General features: G+C 49.5%; 2 protein-coding genes across 3 annotated transcripts in view; one reads left to right on the top strand and one right to left on the bottom strand.

Annotated features, from left to right (window-relative positions):
* The window catches only part of LOC112853700 (class I histocompatibility antigen, Gogo-B*0101 alpha chain-like), a 215150-nt gene that overhangs the window by 100056 nt on the left and 98219 nt on the right, over positions 1-16875 (bottom strand). The window lies entirely within an intron of this gene.
* Positions 4475-7934, top strand: LOC147580840 (class I histocompatibility antigen, Gogo-B*0101 alpha chain-like). Of its 2 annotated transcripts, XM_086705865.1 has the most exons (8): positions 4475-4614; positions 4902-5165; positions 5368-5643; positions 6251-6526; positions 6644-6751; positions 7201-7233; positions 7378-7425; positions 7557-7934. In XM_086705865.1, exons 1-8 carry the CDS (start codon positions 4542-4544, stop codon positions 7559-7561), a joined length of 1083 nt encoding a protein of 360 aa, XP_086561991.1. In that variant the 5' UTR covers positions 4475-4541; the 3' UTR covers positions 7562-7934. The 2 variants fall into 2 exon arrangements, with proteins under 2 accessions (XP_086561991.1, XP_086561992.1); XM_086705866.1 differs by lacking the exon at positions 6644-6751.

The following is a 16875-nucleotide window of genomic DNA, read 5'->3' as shown; positions in this document are numbered from 1 at the left end:
CAAGTACCACATGATCTCACTCATATATGGAACTTACAAAACAAATCAAATGAATAAATAGACAAGCACACAGCAGAATCAGACCTATAAATAAAGAGAACTCACTGATGACTGCCAGAGGGAAGGAGGTTGGGAGGGTGGGCACAGTGGGTGAGGGGAGTGGGAGACACAGGCTCCAGTTATGGAAGGAACAGGTCTTAGGAATAAAAGGCACAGCACAGGGAATATCATGAGTGATACTGTAACATCACTGTCTGGTGACAGGTGGCAGCTACACTCTGGTGAGCACAACAGAGCACAGCATGGTGTAGACAGAGGGTGAAAGGCTCCTGGGTGGCAGTGGGTTCTCTGCTCATGGTCCCAGGGTCATGGGATCCAGCCCCACAGGAATCAGCCTGCTTGAGAATCTCTTATTCTCTCTCTCTCTCTCTCTCTCCTTCCCTCCCTCTTTGCCTCTCTTCCCTGCTCTGGCTGTCTCTCTCTCAAAAACAGGGAATGTATTCAGAATTTTAGTCACTGTGTTGTGCACCTGCAACTAATGTAATCGTGTCTTTCAACTATATTCAAAGTTAAAATATTTTTAAAAAGAAATTATTAGGAAGTATAAATTGTAGGGGTGCCTGGGTAGGTAAGACGGTTGGGCATCTGACTCTTGATTTCAGCTCAGGTCATGTATGATCTCCTGGTTCCTGGGTGTGAGATATGCATCAGGCTCTGTTTATGGGTGCGTCCTCTCCCATGGCTGCAACTGCAGAGAAAACATGCACAGTTACAATAAGGCATGGGAAGGCTAAGTGAGACTGGCGGAAACACAGACCCCTATACATGCAGGTGTTCATGTGGGGTGTGGGGTCAGAGGAGAGACTGAGGTGCAAAAAAAAATTAATTGGATGAGAGAGGAAAGGGATCGACATAAAAATGAACAAAACATCCCAACATGGGATCAAGGTTGGGGTGCATAAACTTGTCAGGCACCCATTAGGCATCAGGCACCATTCTCTGGACTACATGGTTCAAGACAAAGTCTCTAAGGAACAAGGAGACTGTGAAAAGTTGGAGGAACCAATTTCATGAGATCAATACTCACTGGAGGAGGAAATGTCCATCTCCTCAGGCAGTTCAGTACCATCGACCTCAGTTTGACCTTGCACCTCACTGAGGATCTTGGCACTATTTTCTTTTTTTTTTTTTTTTTTTTTTTTTTAATTTTTTTTCAACGTTTATTTATTTTAGGGACAGAGAGAGACAGAGCATGAACGGGGGAGGGGCAGAGAGAGAGGGAGACACAGAATCGGAAACAGGCTCCAGGCTCTGAGCCATCAGCCCAGAGCCCGACGCGGGGCTCGAACTCACGGAGCGCGAGATCGTGACCTGGCTGAAGTCGGACGCTTAACCGACTGCGCCACCCAGGCGCCCCTTGGCACTGTTTTCACTTGACACAAACATGATGGACAATCCCCTCGGGCAACTGGCCTGCTCAGGCCTCCTGGAAGGGGACAGAGGGTAGCACTGGAAGACCCCAAAGTAGGAAGACACCCAAAGGGAGGGACGAGGGTGTAATGTACGAAGACATAGGAAATCAGGGGCTGGGAGAGGACACTGGGAGGTCCGTGTGGGTGTGAAGCTTACCCGATGCAGGTAGGTGTGGGAATCGCCAGGCCGGTGGTAGTTGATGGCAGAGTTCACCTGCTTAATGTCCATGCCTTGGCCACATAGGTTGCTGGCCACAAGAATTCGATATTGAAGACCTTTAAACTACTGTGACCAAGAAAGCCTTTGTCATAAAGACAATCATAAAAATGTTCACAGTCCTTTATCTCAGGGATTTCATTTCTTCCCAAGGACACAAGACATCTTTCCATCTCTCCCTCACCTCTCCTCCTGAAGGGTCTCACAGTGTATGGCAATGGCTGGCAAGTTCTGCTCCACCAGTACCTGGGCCAGGGCATATCAACGCTGCACAGACTTCACAAAGTTCTCGCCTGTGTGTGGAGAGTAGGGGAATGTGGGCCCATGGGTGTGTGTGGAGGGGAGAGTGACAATGTGCCAGAGTGGGAGATTTCTGGAAGTATACCATCCACATGAATCCCACTAAGTCCCTCTTATTCCCCACTACATGATTCCTTTATTCCTCTAAGTAAAATTACTCTTCCTTTCTCTCCTTTGCTTTGGATTTTCCTGAGCAAATCGGCCTCTGAGGAGATACAGAGAACAGTAACCAAATCTGGCAGACATGTTAGGAGACAGGAATGAGGTACTCCATGACAAAGGGATAAGTATTGGAACTAGGGTCTGGAACAACCATGACCAATATTCTTGCTTATGAAATATTAAACTTAAGACCTACGCTAATTCTGGGAGTAGTTTTAGTGTTGAATAAGTTGCAGAATTTGTAAGCTGAGAGAAAGCTTCTCCTCAGGGTGTGATACAAGAAGAAATAAACATATTTAAGAACCATAATAGGGCCAATGTATATTGGAATATTTAAGGATTGAAAAGTCCTTCCAGATTTTTTTAAAGTTCATTTATTTATTTCATGACAGAGAGAGACAGAGTGAGTATGAGCAGGGGAGGGGCAGAGACAGAGACAGAGATCAAGAAAGAGAATCCCAAGCAGGCTCCACTCTATCAGTGCAGAGCCTGACACAGGGCTCCATTTCACAAACGATGAGATCAGGTTAACAGACTGAGCTGCCCAGCTTCCCCAAAATACCAAGTCTTTAATTATTATTGATGGGTTGTAGCTATTTTAAAATATGCAACTGAAGACAGAAGAAACAGCAGCCCCCACATCGGGAACTGTTCTGACACTGACAGCTGGGCCTCAGTGTGGTGAGAAGCTGACTGATGCCACCACTGGGCCATACTATTCCTGTGGGACATGAGCCAGTCATCTCACGGAACATTGACAGCACACAAGGACACTCGGAAACCGTGACATTACTTTATCTAATTAGAGACAAAAACAAGGCACCGTACGACCCACCAAATACCAAACATCTCCCTGTGCTGGTTACTGAGCAATCGCTGCTTTTTACCATTACTTTGTTTATCTCAAGTTTTTATTTAAATTTCAGTTAGTTAACATACAGTTTAATATTAGTTTCAAGAGTAGAATTGAGTGATTCATCACTTACATACCACACCAAGTGCTCATCACAAGTGCCCTCCTTAGAACCCATTACCCATAAGCTCATAACGTTTAACCTGTGACCCACCCAGAAGCTTGACAGCTCTCAGTACTAACCATCTTTTCTGTTGGGATTTGTGGTAATATTAAAACAAATGACGTTCTTTAAAATTTTTTTAACGTTTATTCATTTTTGAGGGAAAGAGAGAGACAGAGTGCAAGCAGGGGTAGGGCAGAGAATCAGGGAGACACAGATTCCTAAGCAGGCTTCAGGCTCCGAGCTGTTAGCTCAGAGCCCCATGCAGGGCTTGAACTAACAGACCATAAGATCATGACCTGAGTCGAAGCCGGAGGCTTAACCCACTGAGCCAACCAGGTGCCCCAAACAAGTGACTTTTTTATAATTCGATTCCACTCTAATTAATGCTGGAACACCTATATTACTTAGCGAAACAACACACAACACGTTACTTAAAAACATTCATGCATTAGTACAAGATCCATTCCATGTGCAGATGTGCCTATGGATTTAATGTAACAGAAAAACACAGTCAATGATACTGTTTCAGATTCCAGTTTACTAAAACCTCACAGAAAATACACGGTGTGTAGATTTACTATAGTACCAAAGATGAATGTCCATAATTATCTGAAAAGGTTATGACACATACTATTCTCCTATATTTGGTCAAGGACATACATTTTTTTCATATACTTCAACCAAAACAACACAATAGATGCAGAAGCAAATCTGAACATCCAGTGATCTTCTAATGAGACAGACAAGAAAGAGACTTGCAAAAATGTGAAATGTAACAGAAAAACTATTCTCACTGCCCCTTTTATTTGGGAACATTGTTACTTTCCATACTAACAATATTTCTGTTTTCATGTGATTGTACATGAATTAATAAATATTTGAACCTGTTTTAGTCCTACTGTGGTAAATAAGGATCGATATAATCCACAGGCACACAATTATCCCTGGGACCCTCACTAATTTGTAAGACTGGAGAGATGTCCTGAGAACAAAATGCTGGAGAATCAGTGACTCACGCAGCTCCTGGTCCACGGCTCAGGGACACAGTGGGACAAAGAGAGCTCTGTGCAGTAGGTGAAGTGTCCAGGCCAAGTCCCAGGTCCCCAGGCCCGCCTCTCAGGGTCTCTGGCCCCAGGGCGGCGTCGGGGGCGGGGAAGCCCAGTGTTGGGGAGCCCCCATCTGCCCTGGTTTCACTTCTCCCTGTCACAACCTGTGTCAGGTCCTTCTGCCTGGATACTGATGACGCGGCTTCGGTTCACACTCCTATTAGTGTACGATTTCCGGAGAAGCCAATCAGCGGCACCGCGGTTCCGGGGTATCAAGTTTCCGCACCCGCCTCCTGAGACTCACATTTCAACCCAGACCCCGAGCATGCGGGTCGTGATGCCCCCAACTCTGTTCCTGCTGCTGTTGGGGGCCCTGGCCGCGCCCCAGACTTGGGCGGGTGAGTGCGGGGTCGGGAGGAAAGGGCTTGTGAGGGGCAGGAGGGAGAGGACCGCCCGGCGGGGACGCGGAACCTCCGGGGGAGGTGACTGTCCTCCGCCCCGACCCCAGACCCCCACCCTTCTCCCGCCCCGCCCCGGGCTGCCCTCCCCCGACCCTCCCGGACTCCGCCCTGCTCTCCCCAACTCGGGTCCCCCTCGCCCTGCCCTCCCGTCCTCCTCCCCCTGGAACCCGGGCCCCGCGCGGGGAGGAGGGTCGGGCGGGGTCTCAGCCCCTCCGCGCCCGCAGGCTCCCACTCCCTCAAGTATTTCTACACCGCGATGTCCCGGCGCGGGGAAGCCCGCTTCATCGCCGTGGGCTACGTGGACGACACGCAGTTCGTGCGGTTCGACAGCGACGCCCCGAATCCGAGGATGGAGCCGCGGACGCCGTGGGTGGAGCAGGAGGGGCCGGAGTATTGGGACGAGCAGACGCGGATCGCGAAGAACAGCGCACAGAATTTCCGAGTGAACCTGCAGACCGCCCTCCGCTACTACAACCAGAGCGAGTCCGGTGAGCGCCGGGGCTCGGGTCCAGGTCACGACCGCCATCCTCACGGACGGGCCGGGGTCGCCCCGAGTCTCCGGGTCAGAGCGCTGTCCCGAGGCCGCGTGACCCCCGTCCCACGACCTGGAAGAGCCCGAGGGAGATTTTAGGCGGTTTTACTTTTGGTTTCACCTTAATCACTGCTGCTCTGGGGGCGGGGCGGGGACAGGGTCGCACAGCATCCAGAGAATGCATGGCTGTGACATCGGGCCTGACAGACGCCTCCTCCGCGGGTACAGTCTGTTGGCCTACGACGGCGCGGATTACATCGCCCTGAACGAGGACCTGCGCTCCTGGACCGCGGCGGACACCGCGGCGCAGATCACACGCCGCAAGTGGGAGGAGGCGGGTGTGGCGGAGCAGGAGAGGAACTACCTGGAGGGCACGTGCGTGGAGTGGCTCCGCAGGCACCTGGAAAACGGGAAGGAGACGCTGCTGCGCGCAGGTACTGGGACCGCGGGGCCTCCTCGATCTCCCCTCCACTGGGGCTGGCTGCCCACTAGGAAGGGAAAATGGACTTAGTATCAGAACGATGCCCCTTCCATGGGTGGGAAGAGGGAGATCCGCCTCGGAGTTCATATTCCTACTAGAGACTAACTCACCTTGAGGGTGCTTTTCTTTATAAAAGACAGATAGGAATCCAGTCTCTCCCTGGGATGCAGGTTGAGATCATCCCAGAAATAACCTATCAGCAGTTCCCTCTGACCTGGAAGCCACCTTGTGAACCCTGACCTTCCCTCTCAAGGCCTTGTCTCCATCTGGGAGCATATTTGGAGATCTGACTCCGGGTTTTCTGAGTCACTCACCCTCCACCACACTCAGGACCACAGTGTGTTCCCTCCTTGGACCTGCAGCCTCCTACCTGGGTTCTCTCCCTGATTCCAGAACTTAACAAGCATCAGGAGATCCCAAAGGCTAGACTGGGGTCTGGGTTTTGTGCTTCTTCCATCCAGACCAGTGGTCCCGTCCACCTCAGGATGGTCACGTGGATGCAGTTTCAGTGGCCCATAAAGCTAAACCACAGTGTGGATTCTCTGTTTCTTCTTCCTCAGAATCCCCCAAAACACACATGACCCGCCACCGGATCTCTGACCATGAGGTGACCCTGAGGTGCTGGGCCCTGGGCTTCTACCCTGCGGAGATCACCCTGACCTGGCAGCGTGATGGGGAGGACCACACCCAGGACGCAGAGCTTGTGGAGACCAGGCCTGCGGGAGATGGGACCTTCCAGAAGTGGGCGGCTGTGGTGGTGCCTTCTGGAGAGGAGCAGAGATACACGTGCCATGTGCAGCACGAGGGGCTGCCCGAGCCCATCACCTTGAGATGGGGTAAGGAGGGTTTGGGGTCGAGCCCCGTGTCAGAGAAAGCAGGGCCCTTCTGGAGAACTTCACAAAGTCAATACTGAAGCCAGAGGTCTGAGCCCCTCACCTTCCTTCCCTTTCCAGAGCCATCCTCTCAGCCCTCCATCCCCATCCTGGGCATCATTGTTGCTGTGGTTGTCCTTGTGGTCATTGTGGTGGTTGGAGCTGTGATCTGGAGGAAGAAGTTCTCAGGTAGGAATAGAGTGGGGGGATCTGAGTTCACTTGTCCCGCTGGGGGGTTTCCTAGGTAGCACATTGTCCTGACTGGTTCCTGGGAAGTTCCATCCACACACATGGACCTGCCCACTCTGGAGCCATTACTAACATTCACTCTGTAGCAAAGCACTTGTGAAAATGAAGAACAGATTTTCACTTGGTAATTCTGGTGATGGGGACCTGATTCCCAGCAGTGACAGGACACAGAGGAAGGTCCCTGCTCAGGACAGACCCCCAGCAAGTCAGGTAGTCCTGAGACGCCCCCACCCCCACCCCCTCCCACACACACACCTCTTTCTTCATGTATCCAATCTTGTCCTGGGTCTTCAGTTCTGGAAAGTTCATTGTGAACTAGGATTAGGAGGGTGCTCTAGGATCACATGGTCCAGTTGTCCCAGGTGTCTAAATGCTGTTTTCTTCCACAGGAGGAAAAGGACCAAGCTACTCTCACGCTGCACGTAAGTATTGAGGAAGTGATCCCTGAAACCTGGGATAGTGTAGACAGGACCCCATGGGGAGCTCACCCCTGCCCCCCTGCCCATAGCTGCTCCTTTAGTCTCATTTCCCGTGGCTCTGATCGTGTCCTGTTTGTTCTACCCCAGGCGACGACAGTACCCAGGGCTCTGATTCGTCTCTAATGGCTCCTAAAGGTAAGTCTCTGGAAGGCCTGATGTGGGGTGGAGTGGTGGCACTAGGGACACTTTGAGCATGCGGGGGGCTGTTGAGTGTGTGGCACTTATGTGACTGACCTAAATGTGTTCATGATGGCTTTTTGTCACAGTGTGAGACGCACTGCCTTTGGTGGACTGAGCGATGCAGGATCTGTTCACACTCCCACTTGGTGACATCGAGATCCCCTGACTTCCTGCAGATGGTGTCAGAATGTGTCTGCATTCCTATTAGCATATTGTGAGGACCCAGGAGACTGGCCCCCATGCCCACCATGACCCCTCCCATACTGATTCGTGTTCTGTCTCCATTCCTGTCTTTACTTCATGTTGGGCTGAGTACTGACGCCTTACTTCCCTACTGAGAATGAGAATCCTGGTAAGAATTTGTGTTTTGCAATTCTGGGTATGTGGGATTGATGAATTAACAAAAGACAATGTTTGCAAAGTTGCAAGAGAAAATAAATGAAAGCCATGAGAACATTCCAGAACCTGCATGTTTCCTGTGCCGTGTCTGTTGCAGGTGGGGACAGGAGAGGGCTGGAGGAGCGGAGCAGGGACGGGGCCTGGGTCCAGTCGGTGCTCAGTGCGTCCTTGGAGTGTCGTGCTCCCTCCTCAGCTGGGTCATGTCTCTGCTCCTTGTCCTTGCCCCTTCTGTGGAACCTTGTTTCACCAGGTCCTGTGATCATAGGGACTTGGATGTCACCTGTCACCAGGAGCTTGGCAGCAAGAGCTTCCTGTGACTGGGTCAGCTAGCCTCCATCCTGGGTCATGACCTCAGGCCCATCTTTGGGCATTTTTTTTTCCTTGTGTCTGTGATGCATCAGGCCTTTGTGTCTGAGTTCCTGTCTCATTCTCCCCAGGTGACACTGGTGGTTACAGCAGCAGGAGTCCTTTGGGCTGTTGTTCCCACAGGCTTAGGTGGGCCCTGCACACAGGAGTCTCTGTGGTTTGGAGACATGAATTTTCAGATTCATCCATCTCCTCCCTCTAGAGCTGTCTTCTGGAATATTCTTTAGATTCTGGAGGTAGAGAGGAATCTGAGAGTTTCTCATCCTTTTTCAACTTCAGAGAGTTTCTACCTTCCCTGTCTCTCTGCCCCCTCTCCCTGCCCTTAGTTTAGTGATGCTGGTGCTGGCTCCCATCCATGTTCATGGATTTATAAAGCAGGGTCTAATGTAGATTTGTGTGGTTGGAGAAAGGACCCCATAGTGGCTGAGTATAGTGATTCTGAAGACAAGACTGTAACTGTGTGCTGTGCTGTGCTGTGCAGGGGAAACTCTGTGGGAGGGGGGAGCTGAGCAGAAAGTGGGAGGGGGGAACAGCCCTGGGGGAAAAGTAGAGGCGGCACTGATGGTGAGGTGGGGGCACTTTGTGCGGGAGCTGCCACGGACTGGCTGCGCCTGAGGCTCATCCAGAAGACAGAGGTCCTCTCTGCTGACCAATCGTTCCACTGATAATGTCGTGTGCCACATACAGGACCTGCTATTTTTTTCATCTAAGACACCTCAGTAAGTAAGAAGAGGCAAACGTGCTGGTCTTGTGGAGAATATGTCCTAGGGGTGAGGGACAGACTCCACTTGACCCTGGAACAGTGTGGGGACTGAGGGCAATGACCCCTTTGAGCAGTCAGAAATCCAAGTATAACTTTTGACTCTCCTGAACTTAAATACTACTATTAATAACGTACTGTTGACAAGAAGCCTTACTGAAAACAGGAACAGTCATTTAACACATATTTTGTTCTTACATGTATATGTAACATGTATTCTTACAATAAATTAAACTGGAGAAAATAGTAAGAAACCATAAGAGAAACTGCATTGACAGCACTTATTGTAAAAAAGTCCACAGATCGGTGGATGTGCCCAGTTCAAACCAGTGTAATTCAGAGTCAACTGTATATTGTATAAATGTGGTAAATAGGGAAGTGTTTAAACTGGAAATTGGTTGGGGCACCTGGGTGGCCTAGTAGGTTCAGCATCTGACTTTGGCTCAGGTCATGATCTCATGGTTCCTGGGTTGGAGCCCTGCATCGGGCTCTGTGCTGACAGCTCAGAGCCTGGAGTCAGATTCTGTGTCTACCTCTCTCTCTGCCCCTCCCCCACTTGCGCTCTGTCTCCCTCATCACAAATATAAATAATCATTAAAAAAAATACAAAATAAATTGGAAGTTGGTAGGTGCTTTGAGGAAGGTGACCCAGAGAGTTACCTGTGCGGGGACAGGGAAGGTGGCTACTTTACTATGGTGGTAAGTGTGAGCCTCACTGGGAAGCTCACCTCTGAGAGATGTGCGGGACACAAGGAGTTCTTGAAGAGCATGTCTCAAGGAATTCTTTCCAGGCAGGGGAACCTCCAGGCACACGCACTAGGGCAGGAACATGTCCTTGTTCAAGGAAGGGTGAGAGGCCACTGTGGCTGGAGCAGAGAGCATGCAAAATGCCGTCGGATGTCTAGACCTTAGGATTAGAAGGGTTTTGAGTTTTCTCTGAGTGGCATGTGGAGTCACTAGATGGTTTAGAACAGATGGTCCACCTGGGACTACTTCTCTTTAGAAGCATCTGTTTGCTGCTGTGCAGAATTGAGAGGTGAAGGTCAAGCACCAGTATCTTTTAAGATAAATATAAGAAGTATAAAACAAATTATATTTATACATTATGAGTATGTATATTTATAGGTAAATGTATATCACGTATATATTTAGAGTATTATGCGTCATTTACTTCAGCCAAGGCTACAGAACAGTCCTGAAGCCAACGGCCAGGAAGAGAATCCATAGTCTCACCCTAGGTCAAGAACCACTGTCCGTGCTGCTGGTCACAGACGCCACTGTTCACACCACTGGTCCGTGAGGTAAGGACTGCTATGGCTACTGCTCCCGGCAGGTGGATGACAGGACTGCCACTCATATCGCTTGTGCCAAATGCATCAGCACTGTCCCAGCTTCCCTGTCTCCACATCCTGAGTCAGAGTCTGGTGTGTGGTCACCTGACTGGTGGAGCCTTAGGCCACGTCCAGCTGCAACAACGTTGGCATCATGATTTTTATCTGGATTCCCAGGGAGTGAAAACCAATACTGTTGGACTTGAACTCCTCATTTATACAAGTCTGCATTCCTGGCCATAACCCTGTGAGAGGCCATGCATTCAGGTGGTCCCCAAAGTCACCCCTGTTGTAGGCAGACTCTAAGATGACTCCAAAGTGCCCATCCTCTTGTATTCATGCCCTTGAGTGACAGCCACTGTGGGAACAGAAGCTGGTTACAGTGACTTGCTGGTAACAAATAGAATAGGGTGAAGTCATACAAAGTATATCTGGGATCACCAGGCACAAGACATGAGGGATCTGGAGTCAAGTGTGCCCAGGTGGGCCATCAAGCCAGGCTGGGGAAGTACGGGTTTCTGAGGGAAACAATGAAAATGACCCTGCATTCCTTTTCCTCCTGAGGGGTTCTTCCATAGACCTCAACCTCCATAGCCACTGCCAAGAGATGGTATGAGGAGGAGGAAAAAGGTCACCAGCAGTGATGGTCATCGTGGCTGGAAGGACAGGTGAAGTCTGTAAACAGGACAGGAAGAGAAGGGAAGAAACAAAGCCTCCCAAAGGTAACACCTGGGGAGCCAAACTGTTCACACCTCTGTCCATATACAGTGTAGAGAAAGCAGGAAAAGAGGAAGTTTCCCTCCTTTCAGGGCAACACCTACTACTTCATTCTGCTTCACCATGATGGCCGGAATGTAGTCACACAGACAAACACAGCCTCATGGGAAGCTGGTGAATGAATCTGGTTTTAATCTAAGTGACCCGGTGTTCCCATGAAACTCTATCACTATGGAATAAGGATGATTTTTGCTGTACTTAAATTTTTAAAAATGGATAGGATGGAGGGGGAAATTTACTGTTCACTCTGTACTCCCTTATGTTATACAAAGTTTTTATGTCTTGTGCATGTCTCAGTCAGTTGACATGAATTTTGAATTACCAAGAAAGCCTACCTCCATTTAGCAGACACATATTAGGCAGTAGTAGAGGGTCAGCTCTCCGCTAGGCCACAGTTACAGAAATAAAAAGGAATTCACAGTGAGGTTAATAACCTGGTAAATGCAACGAGTATAATGAGTTCTGGGAAACACCCTCCAGACAGAAGCTTCTTGAGTGCCCACTGTGGGCCAGGTGTTGTGCCACATGCTAGGGACAGAAAGAAGATGCAGGTACATACCTTGTGACCTAAATGTCTCCTGCTGATGAGCTTCTGTGCCAATCCCTGACTTTCCAGGACCCCTACCTCTGTGTCTTGTCGCTGTGTGGGAATGAGCCAAGACTTGGAAAGAGAATCTTTGCCCATTTGGTCCATAAATTAGTGAAAAGGTTTAGGTAGAGAATACTAACTGTCTTGTGTAACTGACTCATCATTACAAAAGAATATCATTAAGAAAGAAAATGGATGAAGGGAAAGAAACCAACAAAGTGGAATCACAAGAAGTGACTTTGTGGGATCCTGTATGTGGCAAACTGGAAGAAATAGTGGGAGACCAGGATTTGCATGGGAGCATGACACAGGAAAGCAAAAAAAAAAAAAGTTCAGTTTAGTGATTGTGCTTTCCTAGAGGTTTAGAAGGTCTGACAAGTCAAGGGGGAAATGTTCAGAGAGGATGACCTCTCAGGCTCGACAAAGTTGAGACAGACCTTTCCAACGATAATGTGGACCTTGTATCTAGGACTCTGCTTTGATAACACAGCTCAGCTGTGCAGTTCTCTTCTCCAACGAGGCGCTCAGAGTTATAATCATCTTGTTCAGTGATTGTGCACCTTTGTATGAATCCACTCAGTTTAGAGAATGTGGTACCTTCCATTCCTGCCATCTGTCAACTGGAACACCCTCTTGCAAACAGATTCTATAATAAAGTCCAATGGTCTCCACCTCTTGGTCCACTGGCCTTGGGGAGTCTCCTCCCACTGAGTGTGGGTGGGACCTGGAAAATCCTCTAACCAATAAAATGTGGCAGTGGTAATGTTGGATCATATAGCATCATGACTTCCACCTCTCCAGTTTTCTACTATCTTCTCAAGTTACAAGCTTTGCTAAGGCAAGCAGCTGTGTTAGAAAGACCAGAAACTGAGTTCAGCCTTCCATCTACATCCAGCAAGACTCTATGGCCCCCAACCCACCAACCAACAAGGGAACTCTCAGTCCTCCCCCTAAGGCAGGCTTTCCATTTCTTGAAGACAGACATCCTGTTTTCTCTTTACAACGTGAATGTCAAGTTCTTTGCTCTCCCTGCATCTGGGAAGCCCCATGAGTGAGGAAAGGCAGGGTAGGAGGAAGTACCTTGAGGAGAGTGAGGCTAGACTTGGCCACACCTCTCACCTTGGAGAGCAGGTATCACCAGGAGGTCACTTAGAAACAGAGAAGACAGAGACAGCAGGGATTAGAAGGACATGAATGGCCACCCCAGTGTCTCTCAGGCCTGCACAGGGCTGTGCTTTTGGGGCTGCGGATAAAACTGATGAGGAAACTCTGCCCCTGCCCCCCACGGCTGGTCTTCCCCCCTCAGCATTGTGGGCAGCCCACCTCACAGCCCAGATGCACACACCATGGACTCCGTACAGCCCAGCTATGACCCTCTCTCCCACCATCTGCAGCAAACCAAGTCCATCAGCCAATGTAGAACCAACTCTTCTGTCACTTCAAACCCCATGGACTTACTTATAGGGACTGTGAGAAATGCATACCCTTCACAAGACTCAGTGCTGGAGGAGGAGAAGCTGTCAGAGCCACAGAATGAGGTGACTCTTAATGCAGCAGGTGAACAGTTCCAGGAATGAAAAACAAAACAAAACAAAACAAAACAAAACAAAACAAAAAACGGTGGGCTCTTGGGCTCAGGAGTCTGACTGTTTTGTTAGAATCATCGTTCAGCGAACTGAGTCACTTAACTTCTGAATGATCTTGATTTCCTTGCCTATAAATTGGAATTAATAGCTTTCCCCATCTCATGGAATTATTATGAGGTTGAAATGAATCAATTCATGCAAATCCCTTAAACCAGAACTCTGGGGAGGAAGAGAGTCCCACCAATGTAGCTACTGTTTTCTTCCTCCTACATGACAAGTACCAGTTCTCCCTGTCACTCATCAGCCTGAGCCCCTCTCACTTCCTGCAGATGAAGAGCTGTTCTGTCACATATATCCCATGGGGTGGGGGTGGGGCAACCATGAATTGGCCAGTGTGGAGGTACAGTTGAGGAATCCTCAGAGCAATGGGTGCTGTCTCTCTCTCTCTCTCTCTCTCTCCCCCATATATATGTTCAATTATACACATCTATACAAACTTCCATACACAAATACCCATACACATTTCTATGGGATTGTGAACCCACCCAGAGAGACAGACACACAATCACATAACGCACTCCCTTCACATTTGCCATTTCAACTGGGGTCTGGCTGACTCCCACTTCATCTTTTTAAAAATTTTAGTATCTTGAGGGAGAAAAACCAGAGAATATTTGTCTCACTAGAAAGAATCCCACTCCCTAGGGACTCTGGTACTTTCTGGATCTCAGCATGCCTGCTCCTGGAGCCCTCCTAAGTGAGTGGAAGATGTGACCTTAGATTGAGATCCTGGAATCCAGCGGTAGCCATGTGCACTGCCCACCTGGTATTGGGACTCTGGGGGTCCAGCAGGTCTTCATTCTCTCACCTTCTTCTAACTGCTCTCCCACCCTGGTGTGCCCCCCACCCCCCACCCCAGGATTTGCTACACAGAAGGATGTTGCCACATTACCTTCAGAATGAACAGGACACTGAGGTTGGGAAGTTCTAGATCAGAAGGAAGAAACCTGGACCTCTTCCCCACCCGAGTTCTTGTTGTTCTAGAGCACACCTCCAGCAACTCTACTTCCGACCATCAGAACTGCTGCTCAAACAACCCCAGTGATGAGAGCTCCAAGGACCTGGTCAGCAGATGCCCTCTCGATGAGCGTAGTGTCTGGGAAAATGGATCTGAGGAGTAAAGGAAACGTGAGGGGTGTCTCTGTGCCTGGACTCTGCTGCAAGTCTCTAGAAGGGCTCCTGTTTCCCTGATATGTGGCTCCACTTCTCATCCCTCCCTAATCCTGTCTCATGGTGATGGGCTTACGCAGTCCTTCATGTTACACATGGCATGTGAATCTGTGCTCCTCTCAAGAAGACAGCACAGTGGCCAAGCACTTCTGGATGGTTCCATCCTCTTCTGCCTGGTCTCCACAAGTTTCTTGTCCTGGGTATGGTGCTCCCTGGCACACTGCTAGGTCAGGGTGAGATGTACAGGGCAGAAGCCCAGGGCACACCATACGTCAGGGTGACCCGATAGTCAGAGAAGGGGTGGTGGGTCACGTGGTTCTGGTAAGGTCTGTGGAAGACAAAACAGGGAGGGCTAAGTCAAGGCCTTCTAAAGCATCTACTACAAACCATGATGCCTACTGGCCTCCCATCTGTGCCAGGATAGCGGGCAATGATGAGACGACCACAGATGGCAGAGGTCCATGTCCAAACTCAGGTGGTTGTCATTGTCCTAGCCATCCTGCCACTGCCCACCGTCCTGTGTCCTCCTGGAGCCCCTAGTCATGGTGAACTGCAGGGTTGGGGGCCTGCCCAACTCCTCTCCAGGACTAGGCAGTGGCAGTCAGGGCAGAGCATGCCAGCAGAGGCCCTCCAGCTTTTGTCCCTGCACCACCCCACTGGGCTGCTCTGCAGGGAACATTCACCCTGTAGACTATGATCTTGTGATATAAAAGAAGGATATATGTTGGTCCTCCAACAGTTCCTGCACACAGCTCGTAAAATGTTTGTCATTTCCTACATGATGAGAATCATAGGAGCATCTCTTTTTAGATTTGTTCCCACTTCCTGAGAAAGCTTTACAAAAGATCCTGGTCCATTACTTATACACAGTACCAAACTTCACTGCACAATGTCTCTCTCCTCCTGTGCTGTGAGCCCTTAGAAGGCAGGACTCTTGGTGCCTGTAACCAAACCATCTGGCAAACTGTGGAATTCAAGCTTCTGTATGGATCTCGTGGTAAAATCTGAGCAGCCTCCCTCTTCAGTTTAGTTGCTCCTCTCGCTGATTTATGCCATGAATCCACATGCAAATCTCTTCCCTGTTTCATATGCTAAGTTCTCATGACATTTACTAGAAATTATTAAACTATAACCTATGCCCTGAAATCACTCTGTCCACTTTCACCCCACACCTTGCCCACCCTAACCTCTCCCTGCTTGGAATCCCACCCCTCTCCTATCAACCCAAGTCATACACACACACATCAGGGTCTACACAAAGTTCCACCTCATTCATGAAACTTTTCCTTCTCAGTGGGGTGTCTGGTCTGTCAACTCTGTAACCACTTCTCTGCTTTTCATTTGACATCTAAGAAGTTACCTGTCTTCATTACCTCTCATTATGCCTCACAAGCTCAATAACGCGATCACAGAAGTATGGCTGCTTCCCCATCTTAATTTTAAGCTCTATGAGGTCAAACAGTAGGTCATACTTCCAGGTGCCCAGCCTACAGTGACCTAAAGAAGTGTCCCGGACCCACTGAGTTGGCTTAGTCAATTAGCTAATTAGTCAGTGACACGAAGACCCTGCCCCTCTGACCAGACTGTAGCCGCCTTCACTCTCCAGTGACAGCTTGTGCACACCTGCCTGCCCCGGCTGCCACTAGGGGCATTCCTGACAAGAGGGTCTCGGGTCCCTGGGGGTTGGGCTGATGTCGTCTGCACGGCGCCTTCTGCTTTCTTCCCGGCACCAACCTGCCTGCTTTCGTGGGTGCTCTTTGTTCAGATGTGCTCCGTGGTTTGGTTGTAGTATCGCTGCACATTTCTCAGATTTAAGTGCTTACTCTTCCTCTGGCCTGTGAAGAACTTGGTCTTGCCGTCAAAATGCCTTGGCTCCTCCATCAACCCCTGGACTCAAGACTTTGTCTTCATCTTCTCACTGTCATGGCAGATGAAGGGTTGGCCACCCATGGAGCCCAAGGCACTAAATGCAGGGACTCCTGGAGGTGACTGAGACACAGCTGAGGAGAAATACTGAACACAGTGCATTCCTGAAGCAGGAACCAGTGCGTTCAGAGAAAGCTCCAGTACTTAGTGAGGACCTAGTTATCCATGCGTGGGGAAGGAGTGTGACTGTGTGGGCGTGTGTGTTGTGTAATAGGAGAGTAGGGCACACAACATAAAAGAATGGGAAGGCAATTACACAACACTCTTCCCTGACCCCCTCTCCTCACACAAGTGATATTCAAATCCCACACCCATCGTGCACTGGTATAATTTAGAAAACTATAAAGGAAATCTTACTCCATATCTGAAAAGTGCCATGAAGAGGCTGATCTTGAGCAGGGCTTGAAGACGTGGAGGCATCAGGAGGAGTGGGGGACAGTT

The sequence above is a fragment of the Puma concolor genome, chromosome B2 (genome assembly GCF_028749965.1).
Source record: "Puma concolor isolate L17-30 chromosome B2, mPumCon1.1.hap2, whole genome shotgun sequence".
Classification (NCBI taxonomy): domain Eukaryota; kingdom Metazoa; phylum Chordata; class Mammalia; order Carnivora; family Felidae; genus Puma; species Puma concolor.
The sequence above is the reverse complement of the archived record's forward strand: the minus strand, read 5'-3'. Positions and strand labels throughout refer to the sequence as shown.